Source organism: Notamacropus eugenii, chromosome 3 (assembly GCF_028372415.1).
Source record: "Notamacropus eugenii isolate mMacEug1 chromosome 3, mMacEug1.pri_v2, whole genome shotgun sequence".
Taxonomy (NCBI): Eukaryota; Metazoa; Chordata; class Mammalia; order Diprotodontia; family Macropodidae; genus Notamacropus; species Notamacropus eugenii.
In genome coordinates this window covers 374,202,947-374,221,547 of record NC_092874.1, presented here as the reverse complement: position 1 = coordinate 374,221,547, position 18,601 = coordinate 374,202,947, and the positions used below count along the sequence as shown (strand labels likewise).

Below are 18,601 nucleotides of genomic sequence, written 5' to 3'. Positions count from 1 at the left end.
ATAATATTCTGTATTTTAGTTTTTCTTAGCACAAAAAAGTATTTTATTTTCTATTTACTTATATTACTAAAATATGCCAAGAATCTGAATACTGCTTTCCTATTGTATTCATTTTCCAGTTTTTTAAAAAATTTTGTGAACCATTACTGATAGATTTTTGTGTTATTCTAGCATATCTAGTTTATTTAAAAAATGATGGTCCATTTCCAACTCTCCCTCCCCTCTCATACTCCAAGACTAGAAGAAAAATAAACAGGATGGAAATGCTTAAAAATATGCATTTCAAAAGAAGCTCCTTAAGTTGGCCCTCTTGAATTAGTCTAAATTAAAAAGTACCGCATTCTTAAAATATATTAGATGTTTGCTTAAATTGTGGTCTATAACACGCAGTTTAAAATTGTAGGATGTTTAAAATCTTAATACTAAATAATTAAAAAATATAAATGTACATTTTATTCCTAGAAATCCTCTAGACTTTAATGATATGATATGTTTTTCCAGAACAAGTACATTTACTTGTCATCTATGTAAGGCATTTTCCCACACTGAATAATTATAGAGCTTTTGTTTAAGGTTGTTTTTTTTTTTCAATATACATTTAATTTTTTCGTCTAAGTGACAGGTAAAATTCCCACCTAAGTCAATGGGAAATTTTTATGGTGAGTGACTTTAGGATTATATTTTTCTTCACACTTGGTCTGCTATTATTCAAACTCAGCAACTGGAAACCAAGAACTACTGTTTTTTTCCCCTTGAGTCTGTAGCCTTATTCAACAAATGAACTGAAGGAGGAATATAAAATAAATGACTCTTGGTCATCTACATTGAGGTGATTCTTGGTGACTCTTCTTCATCTAGAAGATAAGGACTTAATTTGGGGAAGTGCAAGTACAGTTTTCATTGTTTATATGCCAATAAGGTTGAATTTTCATGATTCTCCACATGTGCTTTGGACATGTGACATGAAGTATACTTTTAATATAGACCATGCTAAATAATTAAAGTTGTGTAATTTTCTTCCCTACCAGAATCTTATGACAAAAAGGATTAGCAACATAGGTTCAAAGATTTAAAACTGAAAAGGACCTTAGGGGTCATCTTATCTACCCCAACCCCAACTCTACAGATAAGGAAACTGAAGCCCTAACAGTATAACAATCTTCATTATTCATGGCTAATTAAGGCCAAATTCTGATATAGCTGCTTTGTTTTCTATGACATAAGTTTGCCCTCTTTTACATTTTAAATGTTTTGTTTTAAATAAAATACAAAAAACATAAGGTTTATTTCACTGTAATCAAACTAGGAATGTTTCTATACACAAAAAGCAGCAAGGAATAGATCCTTGGTTTGAGGAAGACCTTGGATTCAATCCTGCCTCTGACAAATAGTGGGTAAGTTAATACCTTGACCCAGATGATTCTTTAAAACTGTAAACTAGAGAACAGTTATAGATCTGCATTATTAAAGCTAGTTTCTTTACAGAGAGTTCCTTACATAAATGAAATCACACAGGAAATGTTTCCATACAAGCTGTATGTGCTACAGAGCAGTTTTGGACCACATATTTTTGGACTGACTTGTTATCTGTGTTTTTCCAAAAAGTTTCTCTATTTGAACACAATATGAGTAGACTAGATTCTACACAGTAGTCATATGTCTTTTTTGGTTAATGATGATTTTAAATAAGATTCCTGAGTCATATCACCAAAGGAACACTGGTGTAGCTATCTAAGTAGAAATCAGGAGACCTGTGTTCTAGGTTGAATCTGCTATTTTCCACTTGTGCAATTTTGAATCTCAGAGCCTGAGGAAATATGTCATTATTTTCTTTTGTTCTTTTATATATCTTTTGTTCAACAATGAGATTTTTTTTTTTTTGCATTGTTCCTGAACACTGGACCTGGGGTCCCTGGGAGGGAGGTAGTAGTTTAATTATTATAAGGGATCCACAGATACATATGTGAACTAGGTATTACCATTTTGAACTTCACATGCAGTAAGAGATAAACAAGCATACCTACTGTACAGTAAAAATAATTATAGCTCATTTGAAAATAGCACTTTAAGATTTGCAAATGACTTTACGTTTCTTATCTCACTTGGTTTTCACAACAACCCTATGATGTGTCATTATTACTTTTATTTTTCAGAAGCAAAAAAACTAAGGCTGAGTAGTAGTAGGTGACTTGTTTACAGCCACACAGCCAGTAAATATCTGAAGTTGGATATAACACAGATCAATATAAAACACATCAATTTTTAAAAGCATCGTTGAATTGTTGAGTTCATGTAGCTTTTTCAGTATGTGTTTTCTTCACCACTGGAAAGCAATAGTACTTCTACCATCACTTAGAGGTAGTGTTTACATAATTGTTTATAAAAAGGATTTCACATGCAAGAAAATGAAATCCCTGAAAAGGAGGAGAACCACTGTTTGATACCATCCTTGAAAGATAATTCTTTAAACACCGCTTGATACCTTCAGTTCTAAGAAGGAAGCTGAACAAGTAAAATACCGAGTGATGTTTCTCAGTGTGATATGTCAGAACAGCACTATTACCTGGTATTAATAAATTTCATCTAATCAACATCCTAAAAGAATTGAGCATGTCAATTACATTGGAAATTTAAAATATCTGTGATTCTATGATTTGGCCATGCAGGGGTCTTGCACATAATAGATACTGAACAAATATTGGTCGACTATCTACATTCTTACCTTTTTAGAGTGGAGGAAGGGAGAAAATTTGGAACTCAATATTTAAAAAAAAATGAATGTTAAAAAATTTTCTTTACATATAATTGGAAAAAGTAAAATACTATTAAAAATAAAAATAGGTTGAATTGGACTGAATATAATATAGCAAACCATCTTCCTTGGAATTTAGTATTTAAGATTTTCAGTGCTAGTTGGTTTATCATTTTTAAAAGCTTTCTTTTTTTTCCCTTCTAGTTCTCAAAATTATAATTTAGCTCACTACTGTGGAAATTTTCTTTCTAGTAAGTGTATAATATCCTAGTGCCTTGAAAAATGTAATGCATATCTTGAAAACCACAAGATGAAGGTTCTGATCCCATTTCTACTATTAGCTAGTTGGGTAATTCAGTCAGCCTGTTGGGACATTAATTTCAATTCATTTAATTCAACAATCATTTTTTAGTTTTATTGTCTATCAAATGAGAGAGCTGGACAAGATGGCCAAGAAGATCTATCTCGCGTCTAAAATTGCATTAGCCTTTACATCTGTCTCTCTCAAACTCATGTTTTCGCAACTATTTTATTGTTTTTGTCCCACACACATCTGTATTTTCCTTTTAAAGTAAAAGTTACAAGGGAGTTTGAAAGTCTTTCCTTGATAAAGTTCTTCAATACACTAGTCAAACTTTTCTAAATGAATATCTGTCCATCAATCTGATAATATAAAAATTATCTATAAAATATCTTACTGTTTATTAAATCATTTGAAGTTCAGCATGCTAGGAAACTAATTACGTGGGAGGCCAAGATTATAACCTTTTCCATACAATAATGTTACTCATTTGAATGAATTGTTTGGACAGCAAGCCAGTTATTTAATAGGCTTCATGTGGTTTGATCAAAGACATTGCCAGTCTTGGGTAATAGAATCTATCCAACTTTTTGAAGCATTTTGATGAAAATATTTGTAATGTATTATTCATTTTTTAAGCAAAAAGACACATACACAACTGTATAATATGAAAAAGCTGGAAAAAGTGTTCATATTCACAAATTATAATATAGTGAGTGATTAGTTTGGCTTCCTGTAAAGTGAAAGAAGATGAAGGTTTACAATATAACAAAATTCTCCAAAATTATTTGAATCCTCATGTGACTTATTTGTTTCCAGTCACACACATAATGGATTTTGTCTGCTTAGTGAATTAAAATTGAACTCACAATGTAAAAGTTGAAAGAATACTACTGGCTCTGGAGTCAGAAGAGCTGGGTTCAAAGTAACCTTGCTGGGTCTCAGTTTTCTTATCTTAAAAATATGAGGGAGTTGGATTCCATGACTTCTGAGGTAATTTCTAGTTCTTGATCCATCTATGATCAAATGAATCCCATGACCTTTCATATTGCAAGTTATAATTTGTTTCCTACAAATGTATCAGAAGCACTTACAGGATAAAATCATAAACGCAGAAATAAATTCCAACAAATGAACAGATTCAACAATAAAATACCTATTATAATTTCTCAATGTTAGGTCAGTGGAGTAGTATGCCCTAATAATGATCGAATTCAGTTTAAAACAACTTTTGACAAAATATGCAATTGTAGAAACTAGGGTATGGAAAGTTAGAGATGGCTTATTGGAAAGCACTGGGGAAAACATTTACATGAAATATGATTGTATTTATGCCTAATTTTGTTGGGTTATCCATAATCTTTCAAGTGACCTAGAATGCCAAAACATTGTATTCATAAGAGTAATGTGTAAACTAAGGGAACATAATCTGTTCAATAAATAGCCACATCTTCATTTTCCCATGATCATGGAGTTTTATGCCACTGTGAATCAGATGATGGTAACCCAATACTAATATGCTATTACATTTTATATAATTTATATATAATTGTATTATATTTGTAATATATTGTATATTATATACAATATAATTATAATATAATTTATACCTCAGGTTCATGGAATTGAGAATAAATATATATTGCCAGTTCATCAAAACAATTCCCACTAATGCTAACTTATATGCATTGGAATTGCACATTAAATTGTTTCAATCTTTTTCAAAGGAGTCAAAGAAAGAACCATTGTGTTTATGTTTGTATTCAGCCTCGCATTTTGACAGTTAGATATATGCATTTCTACTTTATACATTCTTATACAAAGACATTATTTTGACTGCCAAAAATAGACTATGACCACTATTTAAAAAACTAAATGAACACAAAATATAATTTAATACTGAAGTATAATGCAAAAACATCAGATTATCAAAGTAACACTTGTTGTTAAGTAGTTATAGAAAAGTGCCAGAGAATAAGTTAATAATTTGTTGAATAATAACAATTATCATTAATCACCAAATATAATTGTTTGGAAGTTATTCAATTGTCAAAGGAATTTATATACAAAAGGGAATTAAACAAGCTAAAATACTAATGTATTTTAAAATATATAATATTTTTTTGTGACTCCACTGAACTTAGTCTTTCCTTTTTATTAGAATTTCATTCAACTATTATGTTAGTTACCTATACATCTATTATATTTTGCTTGTACTATAAAATGTCGTTATAACACCTGTGGTTTCTCTCATTAAGAATTGAATGGCTAGGGTTATGGGTTGAAAGGGCAACATATGCCCTACGAAAAAGGGCTAGTCAACATAGCCTATTATATTGGTGCACTGGTAAATCTCATTTCTATTCATCAGATGATGAGTTCAATCAATATTTATTCCTGTGTGCTTCCTTTGTCTTTGGCAACAAAGCAGACATCCTTCAAATTCATAGCACAAGCCTTGTTGTCTATGAATGTGTTGCTTAATTTGAGAGGGAAATTTGATTTATTTGGCATCCTTGAATTCATTAATTTTGCTCCTTTCCTTCTGAGTCATCTGGATAGAGTGCTGTATGTATATTATCTAAAGTATGTGGTGATTAGCAATTTCCTCAGTACCCCATCTATTAATTCCCTTTATATGACTAGGAAAGTTCTCCCTATGATGTAAATATAATGTATGTGTGGGAACCTTACAATTCTGAATAGTGATGATAAGCTATTTTTTTTTTTCACCTCTCAGGTGCTCAGCATCTCAGAATGAGTGAGCATATATATGCATACATATTATTGAGAATATTAGCTTGGATCAGCAAAAGCCTCCAAATACTGCATTTCTCTAAAACAAGAAATGCACAACAAACACTTGAAGATTACAATTCTATTAACTCTGAAACAAATATTTAGAAGTGAATTTTTAATAAAAATTGTGGTAACCATTTGAAAAAAAACAAATCATGCATCTTTTTTCATATCTTATCCTTAATTAGATCTCAAAATAGTTATGTAATTAGTGTATTTTATTTCAATGCTTTACAGAACAGATGATCAAACAGCAGACCTACAAAATCTTTTAGAGGACCTAAGAAATACTTTGAAATAAACTGTCAAAACGTTGAGAAATTCTAGGTTAATTATGAGCCGCAAATACTTATTCCTAGTAGGCATTATTCTATTCAAGTTGGGAGACCACAACTAAATAGTTTTTTTTTTTCTAATGCTATAAAATTCTTAAATATTCAGTCTTTGTGGAGAAAAGCATCTTATTACCATAATTTTCCAAAACATTATTCCTAAATTAATAGGATGCAAAAATATATCCTTAAGAATCTCACTTGTGAATAATTATAGCACTATGAATTTGAAAAGCAAAATCAATATGTTGTATTTATGTTTGTGAAAAATGGTCAAAGCTACATTGGGTTTTACCTTTAGCAGCAATTTCTTAAGAGCTTAACTGTGATACTTGTATTTTATTAACGTGTAGTAGGGTCAACACAGATGTAATTGTCCAAAATTTTTATACTTCGATAAAGCTGTAACAGTATATCAGCATGCCAGAATGTCAGCCATTCCTACGATGTGGCCATTTTTCCAATAATGTAGCTCATTAGAAAGATGGTAAAATTGCTAGCATGCTATACATCTCTAGATAGGAGGAAAAATTGTACACTCCAAGTAATAAATCTATTTAATGTACAGCATAGTTTATGTCATGCTTATTCATTTCACACTTTAATCTCTTTAAGAATATTTTCATGGCAGTACCAGCTCTAAGTAGCATTTTGCACTGAGGTTCATTAGTAAAACTAGTGAAATGATAATATGTAGCAAAATCTATAAAAATCTATAAAAATCCAGAATATTATTTTTAATCGAGATCTTATAATCAGCTGCCATTTATTAGGTTAATCCTTAATGTAAAATAAGAATATTCGGCCTACAGGAAATGCTAGGTTTGAACACACGATGTTACATAACATTTTGTGTTTACAATTTACACCGATTAGTATTCTAACCTTAAACTTTTATGCCATTTCTAGATAATTTCTAGATAAAGTATGTACAGCTAAATTAGTTTTTACTTTGTCTTACAGACACTTTAGTTAGGTCTTTCTAAAGAATATTCAAGAATAAACCATAAGAGTAGACATGTGCTAGAAAACTGTTAATGTACTCACATTTAATACACACACATGCACATGCAAATGTTTACATTTTACCCTGGGGTAAAGTAATCAAGTTTCTCATGAAAGTGTATGAAAACAAAAGTTATTTATAGCTTAGCAATAGTATGACACCATGCTAGTTGAATAATATTGCAGAAAATCTTTTTATTAAGGAGAATGTTTTGTATTGTGTATGTGTGTGTTATCGTTGATGGAAGTAAAATACTTTCTATTTTTAAAAAATGTCAAATGATAACAAAGAAATAGCATCACGATTATTATTTAGATGGTTTTGAACTTGTCGAAGAATTCTTCTCAAAATACCCACTCTATAAACAAAATGAATGTTTATATTAACTTTTTTTCTGTTTCGTAATAGTTGTTGATAAACGGCCTAGTATAATAGTTTCACATAAATTAAAAGCATAAGGGTAGATTATTGGTTCTCTGAATAACATTTCTTCAGTGCCTGAAATATGGCTTTCAGAACTGCTTAAATGGGACTTTTATGTAGGTAGCTTTGAGTATGGGCGTTAGGTCAGTTCCCTCACTACTTTAACGAGAAGTTATTAATGGACCACTAACAAGAGATGATGGTGAAATGAACTTTATAAAGGGGTAGGTGGAAGGCAGGAGAAATATTGATTAGAAATATCTAATTATTATTGAGAATTTATAAGATCCAGTAACATTTCCTGAAGGATCTCAAAGTCATTACAAATATAGACGACTTCGGTTCTGCTGGCAAGTTCCTTGAAAGAGGGTCTGGTATGTCTATAAGTCACTCTTAAAATAAAAGATATCAGTAAATTAAAAGGAAAATAAATTAAATAATAGATAACAATTGGGTGGTCACAAATCTCGGGATACTACTGCATTTACAGCCTGTGTCAAACAAGGTTTAAAATCTATTGGAACCCTCGTTATCTATCTACTATAATTACATTTAGTATCCTAGAATTAGAGGGGAAATTTTAAAGACAAACTTGTCCTCATTTTGCAAGGCCCAGAGAGGTTAAATGACTAGGTACTATGAGTAGTTAAGGAACAGAGAACCTAGTTCCTCTCACTTCAAACCTAGTACCCTGATTTCCTCCCCTTATCTTCAGGAATAGTGCTTTATGAAATGACTGAAAATAGGGTGCAGAGTTATGCTCCCATATAAGAAGCAACTCACCTATCTCTCTGGAAGACCTAAATCCAGGCTTAGACTATTTTTTCATCTATGGACAGACCCAATTAAAACCCTTTTCCACAAATCATTCTTTTAAATAATGCAAACGCTGGTGATATGCGAAGAAGCCTTCTGAGAAGACTCTGCCCTCCTTGCTGAGAAACCCACATCCGCACCCCACTCAGACAAAGAGTGAAATAATCTAAAAAAATAAAACCACCCCCTTGCTCCAATCCTGAATAAAGGGATACAGCTCACTCTCATCTTTAAATTCTGTTGAGGGTGAGGGAAGAAGACAAGTCCGGGAGTCAGCAGACTACAAAGTTGTCCTCTCCTGGTCCCAGTCCCACTAGAGCATTCTGTAAGGTGAGTTGGAGTCTTCCACTCAACTCAGGACAAGGAGGGGGATTGTAGGCCCCTGTGAGTGCGACGTAAGGATCAGAACCAGCAGTCTCTGTACTCATTTGCCGAAAGCCAAGTGCCTTAAGAGTTTACCACCCCAGCTACAAAGTGCAGGTAAACTAGGACTGGAGGCATTGTATTGGAAACTGCCGAGGTAGGATTGGAATTGAGAGTGGGTTATGAAAACAAAACAAAACAAACCATTGTGGGTCCTCCAAAAGATTTAGGCATTAATCTTGGCTTTGCTACAGTCTGTGATTTTGAGACAAGCTTCTGGGCCTCAGTTTCCCCTTGTGTAAAATAAGAAGGTTGAGTTTGGCTCATCTCCAAAGTTCTCTCCAGTTATAAAAATCTATCCTATTATTGTACATAATATAACATCTTTATAACAAAGAAGGCAGGGTTGTTTCCTCAGTCTGACAAGGAGCTCAGACCTAGAATCAAAAGCTGATCTCTGCGCCGCCCCTCCCCCTCCTTTGCCCAAGTTCACACTTATATTCAATCCAAACTCAAAGGCGCCTAGAGTAGACAAGGTATTTTCTCAACTGCGTCCTTTCCCCTCAGGCCCACCTTTTTCAAAATCCCTGATTGGAGGGCATCCTAAAGGAAATTCTCAGGGGGTGAAGGGGAGGAGTAATAATGGGGAGGCGGGGACTGGTATGTTGTATCTCTCCTTTTCAATATTTTCTATTTCAAGTGTCCTATATGCCTTGGGAAAGAAAGGTAAAGTCACAATTTCTTGGCATAAGTAATGGGGGTGTTGGTGGTGGTGGTTCTTTTTTAAGATAATAAAATGTAATAAAAAAATTTAAAGTCAGGAAATCTCAAAGAGTGGTGTGTGTGTGTGTGTGTGTGTGTGTGTATGTGAGTATGTATGTGTGTGTGTGTGAATGAGAGAGAGAGAGAGAGAGAGAGAGAGAGAGAGAGAGAGAGAGAGAGAGAGAGAGATTATTAATAAATTCTTTCTCATCCATTAGCCCTATGGGTATAGTAAGTCTAGCACTCCAGTGAGTTCCAAAGTGAATATTATTGACACGTAAAAAAACTGTTTAATCTTGGCAATCTGAAAGAAGCCATAGGGGTATCCGCCATCCCCCGCTCCCCCTGCCATCCCCGCCAGCTTCATTTATTTATTTTTGTGATTTTGTGTATTTGTATGTGTGTGTATATGTGTGTGTGTGGGGGGGGGGGGAAGCTTTAAAGCCTCGAGCGACGGTGTAGACTTGCCTGCCTCCCCACCCCCAAGCCCCTACCCCCCAGTACGCTGACATATCAAGAAAAGCAGTTCTCCGCTACCCAGGAAAGGAAGGAAGAAAAAGAGAGGGGGCAGGAACCTGACAGAAATGAAGGGGATCTGGGGCTTCTTAATGCTGAGCAATCGTTATGTGTGTACCAAGTGCTAGAGGGGGAGGGAGAAGGGAAAGAAGGGACAGTGACCCTCCTCCTCCCTGCCCGCCCTCCAGCTTCTTCAGAGAAGTTGGTCAGTAGAACACGTGACTAGCCTTGAACCAGACACACACACACACACACACACACACACACACTCAAGGACCGGGAGCGTGGACTCGCGTCCCCTGCCCCATTGACGTTAATCTACCATCCACGGACTCACGAACTCTCCCACGGGTGTTTCTCACCACCAGCCACCTAGCTTTCTTCCGTGTAACGCAATACGTGGGTCCTCCCCCTTCTGTCCCAGCAGACACAAACTTGTGCACACTCACAGTAGATCCCCAACCTCACGTCTTGGTCCCAACCTAGAGGGGGTGACTATTCCTATCAGTTGTGCAGGGATCTAACTTCAGCGACAGGCTGAGGACAGTGGTCTGGAAGGGAGCTGGCCAGATGAGAATGCTTGTTCCCCTTTGGCAGAGAGAGGGGAAAGAGGGTCTGCAAGCCCCCCGCTTCCTCTAAGACCCATCCTGTCCAGCGTGGGCCCAACTGCAGTCCAACATCTTACAGATGGAGGGATGTGTGTGGGAAAAGAAAGAAACCAGAGAAAATTTAATTGCTGTTCTAACTCTCGGCTCCCTTTCAAAGTCATTAAGTGGCGGAAGCTGAAGCGTTTCAGGCTCTAGTCCTAACTTTGGCTGTCATGGTGTGGCACAAAGTGTTTTGGTGAGAATGAAGGGATAGGATGAAGGGGTCGGGCAGCAGTGGCGGGTTTGGAGAGAGGAAAGGACAGCGAAAGCCGACCTAGAGAAGCAGCGCTAGAATTTAAGAGGCGGGGGAGGGAATGTCAGTAACCAGAAGGGACCCCGACTACGTGAGAGGACACCGAGAGGAGAGAGCTCGCTCTCCAGCTAGTCCCCTGATGCATTGACATGCAAGGAGCCTGCGGGGCGGAAGGGAAAAAAGAATGAGTCAGCTCTAAGTTCTAGGGGAAAAGAAGAGAAGAGTGGGGATAAGAGAAAGGAGGAGGAAAAGGAGGATGACGGTGAGGAGGATGAGGAGGAGAATGGGGAGGGGGAATCGACTCTCGTGGAGGGAGATAATGTTTTGACAGTCCCGAATAGAGGTACCGCGGAAGGGGAGGAGGGAGACAAAAATAACTTTGGACAGGTGTCTTCAAAGACGTATTCCCCGCCCGAGCACGCCACCTCTGGGACCTCCTAGGCCCTCCACTATCCCCAGAAGCTACAGTGGGGGGTATGGTTCTATTTTCACCCTCTTTTACTTGGAAAGCAGAGGGAGGGGGGAGCGCTCAAGGAAACCGAGTAACTGCTTGCTGCCTTCTCTACCCAACTCTAGCAAGCTTGTTCGCTGAGAGAACTAACTTCTCAAACAAAACTTCCTCCTCCCACCCTCTTCATGGCCCCCTCTTCTCCTCCTCGGCCTCTTCAGAGCCCCAGAAACAACGACGATTCTGGGATGAGAAGCAGCAAGAGACAAGGAGAGGGCAAGTCTCCCCGCAACCTGACCGGTGCCCCATGGTACCTATTTTCCCCCTCCCCCTCTCTCTAACTTCCCCCCTCCCCCCAGTCAAGTTCAATAAACATTTACACGCTCAAGAAAAATGCATCGCTCTTCCCTGAGATGGTCCAAGGGTTGGTTTGCTCGCGGCTACTCCTCCCATCCCCGTCTCCCTGGAGTGGATGTTGTCCCTTAATCTTCCCAAGCCGAGGTTGGCGACCAGTATGTGTGACTGTTGTTGCATTTTACTAAATACTAGAATATTGCTGAGATAAAATGCTTTTCCTCTTTTCCTTTCCCTGGCCATCCTATCCCACCCTTTTCCATGAGCGTAGAAAAAGAGAGAGAGAAAGAGAGAGAGAGAGAGAGAGAGAGAGAGAGAGAGAGAGAGAGAGAGAGAGAGAGAGAGAGAGAGAGAGATTTCAGTGCAAGTAACTAAAGTAGAAAATAAAATTTCTCCTAGGGAACATCCCTCTTCCCTAAGTCCCAAACAATCAAACAAAAGCCTCTCCTCGCCTACCCAAACAAAACTCGAGCCACAGAAACACCGTTTCAAAACTTTATCCAACAAGGCCACTCTCAGCTCTCCCTATGAACACGAACTCGGTGAAATACCCCGTTCTCAAGCTTTTCCTTCACTTTCCACTGAGCTTCTGGTCTCCACAGCTTCCCTCCCCCCCAAGCCATCCCATCTTCAAATGCGAACCCATCTCTCTAGAGCTTTTTGCCTCTCGACCTGCCCACTCCGCCTCCCCCCTTGAGTTCCTTTTCCTTACCTCGCATGGTGTTGCCGATCGCTCGCTCCGCGCAGTCATGAAGCTGCTACCAGCCCGCACCTCGGAAAGCACAAAAATCCCTTCTCAGCACGAGTGGAGGCTGCAGCCGAAGATCTGTTCTGCCGAGAAAACCATCCCTCCCAGGCTGTTATTGTTGCCAGTTGTTGGTGTTGGCTGCTGTGTGGCTACTGAGGCCTCTGCTGCCTTAACTGGTTTTGATGATAATGGTGATGATGATAATGATGGTGGTAGTGGTGTCTATTTGGTCAGGTGGGGTTTTGTGGTTGTTGTGTGTTTGTTGTTGTTGTTTTCTGGAAGGGTGAAAATATGTTGTCTGATTGGTGCCTGGGTTTGTTTTGTTTGGTTGTCTTTCTCTCCAGTGTATTTGCTTTAAAAAAAATGCCACCACCGGTTTAGAAGATTTCTTTTGTGATCACTTGGACTGAGGAGGAGGAGAAGGAGGAGGAGTTGATGGTGGTTTGGTTAGTTACAAAGAAGAGGGGAAAGGAGCAAAAAAAGGAGGGGGGGGCAGGAAAGAAAGGAAGGCTGTGTGGATGGCAGAACATGTGCGTTTTCACATGACATCTGCGCCTGTTAGCGGATCCACAATGTGAATTTTCACTGTTCAGTTACAGGGACGCTCAGGGAGGGAGGGAGAGAGGGAGAGACAGAAAGAGAAAGAGAGAGAGAGGAGGAGGAGGAGAGGAGATGGAGAGAGAAAGCTGCAAAGAGGCTTATAGCAGAGGGCGGGCTAGACCCGGAGTTCTAGGCTCCTCCTCCTGTCAGCGCCACCGCCTATCACCAGCCTGCTGCCCTCAGCCCGGCTGGGACCACTCCAGGGAGACTCAGGGAGAGAGAGGGAGAAAGACGGAATTACAGAGTCTGAGAAAGCCAGGCAGAGGAAAAGAGGAGAGAAATGGAGGGTCCAGCAGATCCGCAGGTGAAATTCCCTACTGACTCATCTGTTGAGAGCGGGTTGGGGCAAAGGGGGAAGGACGGATGACCAAGGACAGACATTTAAGCCCCCAATTTTCAGGTTTCTGTGGAGCTAAACAGAAAAAAAGAACCCACTTGGTCCAACCTGTCTCCACATCTTGTGCTGATTTCCCAGTCATAAAGCTTTCCTGTGCCTCATTTTTCATTTATGGCAAGCCTTCTCCTACTTCCTTTTCAATCAACTCTTCATCTGCATCTCTGACAGGGAATTTAAGTGACTATAATTATCAGTAGTAGTAGTAGTAGTAGTAGTAGTAGTAGTAGTAGTAGTAGTAGTAGTAGTAGTAGTAGTAGTAGTAGTAGCAGCAGCAGCAGCAGCAGTATTATACTAGTATCTAGTAGTAATAGTAGAGACTGTATATGAGAAGTCACTTTCCTTACAAGTAAAATACTTTTTCAAAGTAACTGTCAACCCATTCTGAAAAAATATTTCACATGCCACTCCTCCCCACTCCAGCATTTTTAATTCATCTCTTAGGTTTCCTTTGAGATGGCATTTTGTGTTTATTTTCCTCTTTGCCAAAAAAAAAAATGGATTTTTGAGGTATAGAAATATATGACCTATTGATTATGGGGTTCTAGGAAGTTGAAGAACAATATAAAAAGGAAGTGAGATTATCCTCATCATTAAAGGTTAAAGAAACTGAGTGAAGGAGATAGGATTGTGTTAATTGAACCTTACATTCATGAGGAGTGTTAGGAGAGGGTGGTAAACCGTCCATGTGCGTTCTTAGTTGAACACATTACTTTATCTGTTTCAAGGAAATGATTGATGTTTGGGTGCAAGTAAAGTACTTTGGAACTTCTTAGGTGAAAGTTGTAGTATAAATTCTCTTATTAATTTTTAATTCTAATAGTGTCAGTCTAGTACAAATAAAGAAAAGTTTTCCTGCGGATAAATATTATCAAGAATTAAAACTAAGAAATTCAAAGGCCTTCCCCCTGTACTGTTGACCAGTAATGTTATTAATAATGCTTTATCAAAAATGGGGAGATTAGAGCAAAAATGATTTAATTTGCTCTGTTCCATCTTGAGGCAAACTATTTTTGCCTCTTCCCTATAGTGGTAGGCATAGAAATTACCCAGGTTGTGCCTGTTACAAATTTGGTGGGTGAAGAATGATAAAAAATTAATTTATATTTCTATTTACATTATGTCTACATAGTACAAAGTGAAAGCTAGATCTGGCAATTATCTAGTTAATTAGATCAAAGTATATAGCTAGAGGAGATAGGTGAGTCTCTAAAGTGGTTTTCTTTGACTCATAACATTAACTGGATGAATTTCGGACTCCATACTTCCAACTGAGTCTTTGTTTGCCCAAATAAGTTTATTCTTTATTGTCAGGCTCTGTACTCTTTAAGACATTTTAAATATTAATCATGAAACATGATTGATTAAATTAAGGAAATAGATTGAACAAAAAGAAATTTTCCTTCCAGGATAGTCATTCACATATAAATACCTTTCCCCCAGATTTGTAAATGACAGTGGTTAATCTTTTAAGACAATATTTAAGGCTGCATGAGTTTATCATTTTAATCAAGTAAAATATATTCATCATAACTACATTAAACCTTCACTAAGTTATGCCTAATTTAGTGGGTTCATTAAAAATTACTGAATATAAAATAGTCAAGAAACAAGTTGTGTCTGTATCTTTTTTGAATCTCATATGCCTCAAGCAGATATAGCTGGAATGCCAGGAATTCCAAAGCCTCTGCGAGTCAGAGACATTTTTTGTTACATTTTTATTATTGTTGGTTTTTTTTTCACCACTGAGTAAATAAGTTTAAATCTAAATCTGTGTTCTTTCTAGACCTTCAGTTCTAAATAATGACAACAATTGACACGTTGTCCTTTACTCCTTACCCTGCCTATAATCACAAAGATATGATAGGTCAGGTATGCACAGGAAGCACATTATGTTTTGTTTTTTTAAAAATATACTTTAGGTGTGTTCAGTGGTGTGTTACTTTGCTCAGGAGCTAGATGTGCCGTATTTATTCTTTTGAGAATTGTGAAAACAAAAGCCAACACTTATCGAATATTAACCAAATAGAAATGATTTAATAATTAAAATCTTTCAGATGTATTATTTTGTTCTTTTGGAAACTTTATGTAACTATATATAATAAGATATACGATTTTAAAAATTGTTGTTTCTTTGGTTTTAAAGGGTAAAACAAAAATTGATCATGGGTTATAACGTGTAAGTTTGTGGTATTGTAAGTCATTCTGAAAATTTATGAGTTCCTTTGTTGAGTAGTTTCCAAAACTCACAAAGTTGTTTTGTGGTTGTTAATACTGTAAGAAATAAACAGAGAATTTAAAATTCAGTCTTTAATTAATACTTTCCAATAAGTCTTGAAAGATGTAAGAGGAATTTTGTAGCTAGCTTTTATTAAAATCCTCTTTAAAAAGTAATTAGATTTTCCTATATCCCAAATGTTTGTTATTTGTCTTTCATTTTCAAAGAGGACCAGTGACATCACGGGGTCATATACAACAACTATCACTGGCCTACCTTCTGTTACCTGAAAGGCAATGTCAGTGGCTTGTATTTTCAGATTTTAGTAAAAGACTTTGCCAACATAATTTTTTTTAGCATCATAAATATCCTTCTACCTTTGATCCTTGAGATCTACTTAATTTTATGTTTGGGTTAATAACATTTTGTATTATTCAACCAATGAGGATTTACTGAGTGCCCACTACATGCTTAGGACTATGTTCAGTCTCATGCAGTGGTATCATTTAGAATCTCAAGGCTTGCCTCTACTTTCCCCCTAAATATATATATTTATAGTATAGTAGCAGCAAATATCTGCTGGAGGCACTATTTAATAATGAGCTATTAGTGTACTGTGGCTGTTAAAAAACTCTTGAAAGTTTATGCTGCAAGAACAAAATCACAGTATTTAGATCCTAGAAGATCTAAATAATGTGATGATAAAGGGGACAATGGGTTAAGAGTCTGAATTTTGGGGGATCCAGTTTGACTCCTTATGCTTCAATATCTTCATCAATAAAAAGGGAATATCAATCTGAATTTAGTTTCTTAGAAGAATTGTCTTGAAACATGATACAGTGGGAAAAATACTGATTTGGGATTCAACAGATCTTGAAATTCCAGTTGTGATTTTTACAGTCTATAATACCTTGGTTAAATCATCTAACTTTTCTCAGCCTCTGTTTCCTCATTTATAAAAGGAGGGTGCTGGATTAATTGACCTCTGAGGTATTATTTAGATCTAGATTTATGATTCTATGCTATATAGACATGCAATTATTATTATTTTAAAAATACATCCTAATAAGCATAACTGTATTTTGTATGCTGGTGAAATTTTATCTAGATTACTTCATTCAGCTCAGTTCAGCAGTGTGGTTAGAGAGATGGAGTTCGAGTCAGATTTGAAAGAAATTCAGCCTCAGACATTTGCCTGTCTTGTGATCCTGAGTAAGTCCTTAACTTCTGTCTGCTTCAGTTTCCTCATCTGTAAAATGGTGAAAATAATAACTCCCAAGGGTTGCTGTGAGGATCGAATGAGATACTATTTGTAAACTGTTATGCAAACCTTATTAGATAAATTCTAATAGTTATATCATCATCCTCATTATCAACATTATTAGCTTTAGAGGACTGTAAACAACCATTCTATAATTTGTGTTCTTTCTGAGATTTACTGGAAAATTAGCCTGCATACCTTTCAGATGGGGCAACTAGGTAATGCAATGGATAGACTGGTGGGCCTAGAGTCAGAAAGACTCTTCTGAGTTTGAATCTGGCCTCAGATACATGCTAGCTAGGTGACCCTGGGTAAGTCACATAACCCTGTTTGCCTCAGTTTCCTCCTCTGTAAAATAAACTGAAGAAGGAAATAGCAATTTCCCTTGTATTTCTTTCAATTTTCAGTATTCTTTGCCAAGAAACATCAAATGGACATGATTGCAATGACTAAAAAAACATTTCAGATTCTGCTAGTTTGGTTTATCTCAGACTCCTTTTATTGATTGATGTTTGAGAACATTGGCTTAGATTGTGGATACATTCTGCAGTGAGTCATTAAAGAAAGTTTAATTTGGTTATTCTAGATCAACTCCATGTAGTCTCCCAGATTTATAACCCTGTTCAATCTAACACAGAAAATGAAAGACTGAGTAGACTTGAAGTGTCTTGTGATCTACAGAGTTTAATTAGGTATGCTTTACTTTGGCTCAACTGTTATTGGAATCAGGATCTAGGTACTACAGACTCTAAAACAAGGATTGGTAGGTTTTTCTTGTAAAGTGCCAAATAGTAAATATTTTAGACTTCGTAGGCTGAGAAGCAAAATTGAGGATATTATGTAGATACTTAGATAATGAGATAGAAAACAAATTTCTACAAATATTTTATTAATAAAATCCAAAAGATAATAATAACAATGAATTTTTGTAATATAGGTCTACTAATAAAAAGAATGGAGTTCTTTTTGGGGGGTGAGATAGTATTTCCCTTATTTGAGTTTAAAATTTAGTGTTCCCTATCATCAAAATCAAATGTTCATCAGTTAATGCTGATCTGCAATAAGATTTTCTATATTTCATCTTTGAAAATGTCTTTTCACACAGCTAAGTACTTCAGATACTGATATCAGTGCATGAGCATATAATTTTAATTGAGTGTATTCATTGCTTGGAAAGCATTTATAGAATTCTATTATATTCTGTTGGTAGTTGTCTTTTAGCAGATTAGTAATTTCCAATTGAAGTTTTGATGGAAGCTCCTCACTTGCATAATTAAATGAATTTAGAAATATGGGATACCCTCTTGGTACCCCATATGAATTCTTTAAGAGTATATTTCCCTTGCACTCACATCAAGGTCTGAACTGTAGTTTTACCTTGGAAAATGAAACTTTGTGAATTTGTGTGAAAATGAAGATCTCACTTCTATTAATTTTAACAGACCAGAAAGGGTAAAAGCAGCTTAATATTACTTGTGATTCAAACAACATTAGCTGTCAATGAATTGACTTTACCCCACTATGTATCATTTGCGAGTTCTGTTTTACTTCATAGTTTTAGGTCGCTTTCATTAAGAAGCATTGCTACATCTGCAGCAAAAGCTAATC

At 36.4% G+C, this 18,601-nt stretch overlaps 1 protein-coding gene across 1 annotated transcript in view; it reads right to left on the bottom strand.

Moving 5' to 3' along the window:
• Positions 1-13,201, bottom strand: part of RORB (RAR related orphan receptor B) — a 239,654-nt gene extending 226,453 nt beyond the window's left edge. Inside the window, exon 1 of the mRNA XM_072597461.1 lies at positions 12,485-13,201. Within this exon, the coding sequence (XP_072453562.1) occupies positions 12,485-12,491 (7 nt within the window). The 5' untranslated portion in view covers positions 12,492-13,201. The remainder of the gene's footprint in view (positions 1-12,484) is intronic.
• Positions 13,202-18,601: the final 5,400 nt, after the last annotated feature.